Source organism: Anastrepha obliqua, chromosome 1, assembly GCF_027943255.1.
Source record: "Anastrepha obliqua isolate idAnaObli1 chromosome 1, idAnaObli1_1.0, whole genome shotgun sequence".
NCBI classification, from domain to species: domain Eukaryota; kingdom Metazoa; phylum Arthropoda; class Insecta; order Diptera; family Tephritidae; genus Anastrepha; species Anastrepha obliqua.
The window spans coordinates 16,280,634-16,290,830 of NC_072892.1; the positions used below are offsets into that span (position 1 = coordinate 16,280,634).

The 10,197-nt window shown below is 37.6% G+C and overlaps 1 protein-coding gene across 1 annotated transcript; it reads left to right on the top strand.

Moving 5' to 3' along the window:
- The first annotated feature begins 4,122 nt into the window (after positions 1-4,122).
- Positions 4,123-9,712, top strand: LOC129253365 (peptidoglycan-recognition protein SB1-like). The gene is made up of 3 exons (XM_054891712.1): positions 4,123-4,316; positions 8,261-8,713; positions 9,127-9,712. Exons 1-3 carry the CDS (start codon positions 4,226-4,228, stop codon positions 9,294-9,296), a joined length of 714 nt encoding a protein of 237 aa, XP_054747687.1. The 5' UTR covers positions 4,123-4,225; the 3' UTR covers positions 9,297-9,712.
- The last annotated feature ends 485 nt before the right edge of the window (positions 9,713-10,197 follow it).

Genomic DNA, 10,197 nt, shown 5'->3' on the forward strand with positions numbered 1-10,197 from the left:
TTTATTGACTCTGCTTAGGCGAATATTTATGAAGCTAGCACACCGAGGTATGTGGCAAACCGCGATAATGATAATCGTGTTAACTGATTGCGGGAGACAAATCGCATTGGAATATTCACATTTCAGAAACGAAGCTTTCACCCTCAACCAAAATCAAAATGCCACTTCTTCGCGCAATACAATCCCATATTGATATTATCAGGCTAACACAGGCGCAATCACACATAGGCATAAAGATCCGACAGCACGCATGCTGGATACGCTCTAAGCTCTTACGTTTGATAATAAACGCTTTTCCTAATTAATTTCATGAGATTTAATATATTTTGATGCCCTTTCCACCCTCTATTAATGCCATTTGCACCAAGTATCTATAAGTGGAATCCTAAAAGCCAGCAAACGCATGAGCGAGTGGCTAAAAATACACGAATCTGAAACTTGTGCACATCCACCTTTGTATCACTTCCGCCTGTGCGTGTGAATAGCGATGCCTGATACTCCAGCATAGGAGGAACAGAATTCGAATTGTAGCTGTGCTCTTAAGCTTCGCTTTCAAATGTAGTGCTAATGATTTTGTTTTCGGAGATTATTTACTCACACTTGGCATCGTTTGGTGTCTTGCTTACTTCACATCTCTGCCGATATGTGTCTACCTCCCACCCATCGTTGTTCAACCGCCAGCCAGTATTTATTTGTGCGCAAGAGTCCTATCGTCCATCAGCCTCCGAGGCGAATCACACACCCTAAACAAAACTGCTTACAGCCCCCCTCTCTCTCACTTCATTTTCATGCGCCTGCCTTGGCTCCTCATTTTTTTCGCCCATTCGTTGGGTAATTTTTTTAGATGCTTTAATAGCAGTTTAAGTGGATTTTATGTGCGTGATAATTAAGCAAATAACACCTAATTGGATGGGTGTGTATGCTGGGGCTAGGCAGTACAAATTTAAGTGCGTATGCTCTGGCAGATTAGATGTGCGTTTTGCACAAAGACGGTATGGCATTTGTGGGCAAATTGTTTTACTTATTGGTTTGTAAAGTACCGCTAAACGCTATAGTGAAACCACTACTATTACAAGGTTGGAACCAATTAAGAGTAGAAGCAAAGAGATTTGAATCCACAGCAAATACTTGGAAATGAAATCTGAAAATCAAGTCTAAGGGTTCAAAGATCCTTTGCAATATACGCAAGCAAGTCGAAATCTTAGTGGAATAGAAAATTAGGTGCATCTGCCAGAAACATCACTTATATTGTACACCGACTGCCCCAATATTGAATAATTATTAGGGACAGAACTTTCTGGAACGCTGTGGAAATCATTTCGTTTGCTAAATTTCCGGACAGGCCAGAGTTTTCTGGAACGCTGTGGGTATTCGTTCGTCTGCTAGATTTTCGGAGAGTTTTTGAAGCAAAAGGTTTTACTATTACCAAGATAATGCGGATAAATGCGATATAATGCGGGCCTCTATTGAATAGTAACCAAGTCTGATTCTATGGACTTCCAATCTCCCTATGGTAAGCGAGAAAACACGTATCAACATAAAACATTTTTATTGTTTCTTGGGGCTTTTTTTGATTAACATTTCATACTAAATATGTAAGAATTAATTCACTTATAAAACTTATAGGAGGTTTTATGTAAGATTACATATTTTTCTCATATTTTTTTCCTTGTTTCACTTCTCTCGGGAGCAAGGGTCTCGACAAGACTCAGTCTTGCGTTGGTTTCGTTAATCATTTTTGATTTCTGACAGGGTAGGTGATTAGCCTGCCGCTATTAGTCCTAAGTAGTGGGAATGTCCACCTGTCGTTGCTTAGGAACAACGCCTTCTTACTGCTTGCAGCGCCATCTGTGTGTCATATTTTTCTGGCAAAAGGATCTTACAGATGGTTGAGGACTTCGCTAAAGCGGTGTGTCTACGCTATTAGCGCGGCTGCCCGCTTCTCCTTGCAGCCTCCATTTGATGCAATGTGTAACGGTGTGCTTTTCTTTTGTATTTTGGCCTGTTTTAGCAGCCACAATGCAAATAAAGCGCAGACTATTGTGCAGGAGTAGGGATATAAAGGATAAGTTTCAGTTTAAATATTACCTGGTATTTAACCAAAGAACCAGCGTTTTATTTTCATGACGCTTCAATTGCGGTTAGACTACCGGTTAGCAAGCTGGTATTCGCCACTGTATGCCCTACACTTATCCCAATAACATTCCCTTTCATTCCATTCTATCCCAATTATCATTCAACATTTTACACAACTCAATGCAACCCTTTAAAAGCAATTGATCTACTCGCAAAATAAGCCAATTTTTAGGCAATGCTTATCAAGCACATTGCCATCAAAAGGGTCTCCCCTTCGCACAGGAAACCAATTTTAAATAAGAAATCAATTCTGTCTGCAGAAGTCCTTACACAGAATACCCCCTCCAATTGTGGATATACTAGCACAATATTTTACATTATTTACATACGCCAATAAGACGCTATCATTACGCTAATGACCCACTTTTAAGCGAAAAAATCTCAATTTCTGCAGCGGTGGCAAAAAATTCCCATTGAAATTGTGGTAATATTCGTAGAGGAGCGCAGCTCTCAAGCCTTTGTGATGATGGGTAATTTGTTAAGAAATTATTTGCGCGCACAGTACAGGAAATAGTTATGGTGGGAATAGTATCAATAGCAGCAAAAATAGGACAGACACAAAGTCATATAAAACAATGGGCAGCATAGAAGAAGGAAAACAAATCAGCGAAACTATCAAATTGGCAAAAGATTTAAAGTGTCGCCGACACGAACGAAAAGAGGAAACGGAAACAAAAATAGGAAACGGGAAACGGGCAATCAAGTAAGCACCCGTAAATGCTGGAGAAAACGGGAAATCTTTATGCGCCATTCGGAGGCCGTCTATACTACATCACCCAAAGGCGAGCCGCCACAGCGGAGAATGAAAGTCAAGACGATTGTCGCTGCCAAGAAAAACATTTTTGTTGCCGCCAATATCATTGTTGTTGTTGCTGATGATTGCGAATAATGCCGCGCAGAAGGCGAGCTAATAACATGAAATGTGTCAAAATGATGACTGGGAAAGTGAAGATGCTCCACGGCGATAGGATAGAGTGAGAGGAGATGGAGTGGGAGAAGCCTGCAAAAGGCGGCTTACAAAATTTACGAAGTTGGAAAACTAAAGAACGTTGATGGTACTCAAGCGACAAACGTTTATGTGAAACGGAACGGCTCTAAAAAGGCTAATATAAAAATAAACAAACAACTACCGCCCATCACAGACAACTAAATTATGTCACAGAAGAACAACAGACACGACATCGATGACGAGCAAGCTGGGAATTTTATTTTGTAGGCGGAAAATCTAAAAATTAATGCACACCACAACTACCAGCATCATTTTGTTGAGGAGTATAGTGTAATGGCGGGGAGAGAGACGCATAGGAAAATAATTCTCAAATAGCAAATGGCAAGGCATTTTTTGTATGGAGGGAAGCCCCAATTGGATGGTCATTCGAATGCGGGCACACAGACTCCGCGCGTGGCGACCAACATAGATAGGCACCGAACGCGCCGAGCAAAACAATACACGCCATTACTTGAGCAGGGCATGTACAATGAAATTTTAAGCAGTGGTTTCCCCAACACTTGCGCTGATAAGACGTAGTACAACGGCAGCAATGACAAAAAAGCCAACAATGGAAATATGAGCGAAGTCTAAGCCGCATCGCACCGTTGCTGATAAGCAGTCGTCCGAGTCGCTTGGGTGGTGTAGCGGCGAAGAGCTGGCGGTAGAGGTTGTAGTTACGAAGTGGTGAAGATGGCATTGATTGCAGTCTTGATGACGGCACTGATTGTAATTGCGATTGTAGAGAAAATGGCGTCACTGCACTAACACCTAGGCGGTTGGCGTATTGGGTGATTTTTTCTTTTGTTTTGCTCGTAGTTCCTGCAAAATGCGCGCATAATGTCAGCTTGAAAAGGAAATTTTCAAAAAAAGGAAAGCCCCTAAAATGACAATTACCGCCGCCCATAACAGTTGCACAGAAAAGTATGTAGATAGATAAGCAGCTATAAATGCCGAAGCATTTGCGGCATAAAGGCCAGTAACGCAAACACCGGAAAAGTGGGACGAAGTTAGCTTTCAAGCAACCGCAATATTTAGTGCAGAAAATTAAGGAAACAAGCGAAAATTTTTGTGAAAACCCGCATACCGCAAATATTTAGTATGTCAACTTTAGTTCAAAGAATCACCATATTAAGCAATCTGCTGTTGCTGTTGGTGTACCAGCAAATATTTTTGGCCGGAACTCAAGCAGGTATTTGAAATATTTAGAGCAAACATTTGGCAGCACACACAAAGAAAATAATTTAAAGGTCAGGCAGTTTCCTTGTGAAATTTAAATTTTACAAACTATGTACTTTGATGCTGCCTGGGAAATGTAATTAATACTTACGAAAAACACGCACACATACATATATATATACACCTACACACACACACGCATGCTACACTAGCAATCTCAAAGAAACCTTAGACCCGCCGCAGGTGTTTATATATGAGTTATTTCACCAATACATACGCGCATGAATTTCATAGACATTTCCATATCCCACCAACGCTTATCAAAGCCATCGCTCAACTTGAAACTCTTGGCAACCCAATACCGCCATCGCCACATTTCTTGTTGCATGACAAACGCCTGGGGCGACAGGTCTTCATGCAACATTCAACATTCTGGGCGCTTGCTCGCTGCGGCCTCGCCACATATGCGCTTTGTTTGCATCAATTTCCATTTCAAAAATGAATTTCGCATACAATTTCACTGGCTGTCAGGCCGCATTCATCAATCTTCGCTAAAGTTTCTCCTTTTTGACTTTTCGGATGCGGTGAAATTGATTTCTTTTCCTTTGTTCCTAAAATACGTTTAGCCAAGTGCGTAGGTGCAGCTGTAAAACTAGATAACTTCAGTGAAATGGTGGCATGAGGCGCAGTGAGTAATCGATGTGGCAAAGCTTTGGAGGTGAACGAGGCTTAAAATGAATTTGCTTTAGTTTACTTTATGAAACCCCACCCTGTAACAAATGAAAGTTAAATCTAGAAGAAAATAACAAAACCGACAGGAATTAAGAAATTAAGGAAGATATGAAATGGTAAATGAAGGAGTTTTGAAATTTGTTTCTGTTCCCTAATGAAAAATTATAAATGTTGCTAAACTAAACTATAAGGCCCCCACACTAAACTATATCCCCTAATCATAAGAATTATTATTAGTATTAAAAACAATAGTAGCAACTATATTCGCTTTTTATTAAGGAGTTTTAGAATAATAAATTTGAAATATGAGTGGAATCACAGAAATAATTTACGACTTAATTATATTTATAATATTCACAAATGTGTGGCAACTCTGTTAACTTCTCATTAAAACTTTTGAAAATATGAAATTTTAAATGGAAATAAAATAATGGAAATAATTTATGACTTTATTAAACTTTTAATATTAAAAAATATGTGGCAACTCTGTTACCTTCTTATTAAAACTTTTTTAAATATGAAATTTTAAAGGGAAATAAAATGATGGAAATAATTTATGACGTTATAAAATTTTTAATATTAAAAAATATATGGCAACTCGGTTAACTTCTTATTCTAATTTTTTAAAATATTAAATCTCAAATGGAAATAACATGATAGAGATAATTTACGAGTTAATTAAATGTATGTATAATGTTCACAAATATGTGGCAACTCTGCTAACTTCTTATTAAAATTTCTTTTGAAATATTGAATGGAAATAATATGATGGAAATAATTTACGACTTAATTTAATTTTTAATATTAAAAAATATGTGGCAACTCTGTTACCTCCTCATTAAAACTTTTTCAAATATTAAATTTTAAATGGAAATAAAATGATGGAAATAATTTATGACTTTAAAATTTTTAATATAAAAAAATATATGGCAACTCTGTTAACTTCTTATTAAAACTTTTTAAAACATTAAATTTTAAATGGAAATAGCATGATGGAAATAATCTACGACTTAATTAACTTTATAATATTCACATATATGTGGTAACTCTGTTAACTTCTTATTAAAACTTTTTAAAACATTAAATTTTAAATAGAAATAACATGACGTAAATAATCTACGACTTAATTAACTTTATAATATTCACATATATGTGGTAACTCTGTTAAATTTTTAATTAAACTTTTTAAAGAATAAATTTAAAATATAAATGGAATCACAGAAATAATTTACGACTTACTTAAATGTATAATATCACACAATTATGTGGCAACTCTGTTAACTTCTTATTAAAACTTTCTAAAATATTAAATTTTAAATGGAAATAACATGATGGAAATAATTTACGACTTTATTAAATTTATAATATTCACAAATATGTGACAACTCTGCTAACTTCTTATTAACACTTTTTAAAATAATAAATTTGAAATATAAATGGAATTACAGAAATAATTTACGACTTAATTAAATTTATAAAATTCACAAATATGTGGCAACTCTGTTAACTTCTTATTTAAACTTTATAAATAATACTTTTTACAAGGAAATAACCTGAGAGGTACACTTTACGACTTAATTAAATTTATGATTTTTAAAAGTATGGGTAGCAACCCTGTTAGCTTCCTATTAAGGGCTTACAAAACAATAAACTTTAAATAGAACGACAGAATTAACTTGCAATTAAATAAACATTTAATATTAAAAGAAATATGTGGTAACTCTGCTAAATTTTTATTAAAGATTTATTTAAAAATTTTTAGAAATATTTGGTAACCCGCTACAGTCCCAACTTTTTATAAGTTTTGCGGTAAAGCGCCGTTTTGATGCTTTTGGGACCGCCAACAGGCAGATATCTATCCAGTCAGAACTGTTGATGTAAAAGACAACCCAGTGACCTTAAACGTCTAGCTGTCACACCCGAACATTTACAGAGAAAATGCACAATAGTCGTCTTCCCCGAGAGGTCCTAACAGCTTCTGCAATGGCGATTAAATGGCGAACCTAGCTTTACATAGCTAGCTAGCATAGCGTACGTGCCGATAGTCCAATGACCGGTAAACACAGCTTTAGAAATTGAATGGCGTGGAGTCCTAAGAACTTTCTGCGTCTATGAGCTGGGGTCAAATAGTTTATGAATTAGCATACGAAGAAATGGAACTCCATCTATTCTGCCCTTTCCTGAGAAATAAGTTGTGCAATCCCTCTTTAGCAACAGTCGGGGGGATATCGATGACCGGCTAGGAGACCTCTTACCCCAATTCAGTCCATCACCTCCTAGCAAGCTCAACAGCAATGAGAGAAATGTCATCTGCACAACTAAGAGATCTAATATCCTTCTTACAGGAGTTGACCAATTTGGATCTGCACCCTGGCGTCGTCAGTGCTTTGATTGCAGCTTGAATATCAGAAAAAATATTAATATCTCCCACGTTCCCATAGCATTTTGCATACCTGCAGTATTGGGCAGGAAGGAAGGAAGGAAATAGATAAATTTGCTGATTTAGAGAAAACTCTTGCTCCGACTCCTGATTACATCTGGGAACCGTCAATGAAGACAGGGGTACTAGCATCGGTACAGATTTCCTCCTTGTTCCAATCCCACGATGGGGCGAAATGGTCGCTCTAAACTAGAGAGATGAGCACGAGCGAGATTTTCAAGCCCCGAATCAAATTTCATAAGGAATTATGTATAATTTTACAATAATAAAAACAATAACAATAAGACAAGCAACTTCCTTATGTCTCGAAGCAAAATACTTTAAGCAAAATAACTTTTTGTGAATAGCAAAATTACGAGTAACAAATGAACACCTCCACAGGCACTCCACTATAAAGGCAAAAGTAGGTGGTGCCTCTCTTTAATCTATTAGAATTTTGTATTTTGTCATTAAATTTGAAGTTTTTTCCTCCTTGAGCTTCACACGACAGCGCAATTTTCTCATTACATGGCAACTATCTTTATATTTTATAAACATACACACGCATATGTACTTACATATTGTACTTATGCGAAAACTTTGATTTTACTTATCCACAATAAATAAACTGTGTCTTATTCCACTCCCTTTCCATTTGCCTTTTTTCACACCAACAGTTTAAAAGTAGTTTACTTTGGTTATCAATTCTTTTATACACAACAATCAATCTTTTTCTCCACATGAATCCACTTAAAACTTCCCACACCTGCTTCCTCTAAATAGCTTATTCTTGTGCTCTTTGACAGCTCCGACCGCGACCGCCAACGGGCAAGCACCATTAACCTTGCAGCACAACAACGTAGAAGCTTCAGTATTAAGCAACCGCGGCGCCAACAACAGCAATGCTAAATACAATTTGAAATGGACACCGCGCAGCGCTTGGCAGGCGGCCACACCACTTCACGCCCCAACACATATCTCAACCGTGGGCGGCGTGTCACATGTGATAATTCATCATACCGCAACACCAGCTAGCGCATGTCGACTCAACACCAACGCCTGCGCCGCCACCATACGCGCCATGCAGCGTACGCATCAGCAGCAACGCGGTTGGGATGACATCGGTTACAATTTCCTAATCGGTGGCAGTGATGACCAAGCCGAGATTTATGAGGGGCGCGGCTTTGATGTAGTAGGCGCACACGCGGTCGGTTACAATGCGCGAAGTGTGGGCATAGCACTAATTGGTGACTGGACAGGTGAGTGGTCGGCAAGCCAAAGAAGAAAAAAACAAACAAAAATATGAGTGAGAGGAGCTAAACCACTTTGTAGCGGTACAGGAGGCGGTTGACTGCCAGTATGAAATATCACATGCTTTTGAAATGTGTTTGCGGTGTGGGTGATTTGAGAAAATGGTCAATGGCGTTTGATTTGTGTAGTAGAAAATTAATTGTAGCAGTTTTTATAATAAATAGAAATATGAAAAAATATGTGGAACTCCAGAAGAGAGATCTTGAATAAGTATTTTAGTCACTTTAAGCCATTTTGGACCAAACGATTTTTATACAATATAATAAAATGTTTGCACTTGAAGATAGGCAGCATAGCGCTCCCCACTCCTTGTTCATGTTCAACAGTCTTAATTTCTTTTCTTCTTATTTTCCGACAACAGACGCTCTACCGCCACATCCTGTGCTGGATAAGCTGCAGCAGCTCATAAGTTATGGGGTACAAATGGGTCACATCCAACGAGACTACACACTGCTCGGCCATGAATGTCCGGGCAACCGACTGTATAATGAGCTCAGAGGGTGGCCCCACTATAAGCAACATGGTGCGTAAGGAGGAATACAAGGAGGAGGGAAAGGAAAGCGTCTGGCAGGAATACCAAAAGGGCACGAATAGAAATACAGCTAACAAAAAGGGAGAGGATTGAAATATGGCTTGATAAATAAAGTTTAAAATTAGGGAGGGATTTAATTTATATTTTGTGGCGGTCGGTTGTACAGTAATTTGGCATTCCGCTAAGTAACGAAATTTAATTGGTTTTTTAATGTACAAACCTATAAATATGCAGGCAGACTAGGCGTAAAAGTAAAAACAAAAAACATTGCATGGCCTCAAAAAGACTGACCACTAATAACTTGGCCTAGAAATGTTTTTAAATTATTTATTTATTTATATTGGCAAACAAATATTTAAAAATTAACAAATAACATAGGAATTAAGATGAAACTAAATAAAATATATGTAAATAATTTCGTGTTTTCATCAATAGTCAAGATCTAAGTTTTGCTAAAATTTATTACCACTTTAAAGGCGGGGGATCTTGATGAAAGTATGCTAGGTAACACGGCGACCGCCCCACCTCGTTTTTCGCCCTAAAGCGGGCGCTGTTTGGTGTAATCATAAAAAAATTTAGACTTAAAAAAGTTTATTTAAACTCTTAAAATTAATAGAAAAGTTTGTTAAACTCGTAGTACTACGACTCCCGTCATTAATGTGTTACTAAAGGGTGGTTAAATTTCAAGGGCCGATGTTGAATGTGAACCACACTTAAGCGTCAAGCTTTTTCTGCATTTCATTTGACATTTTTCAATTTCAGACTAACTCAATTTGAACCATGCAAAGATACACAATCGAGCAATGCGTTGAAGTTATTCAGGCGTATTATGAAAACGGCCGTTCAAATCAAAACCAAAATCATCTTCAGTGATGAGGCACATTTTCACCTCAGTGGAAT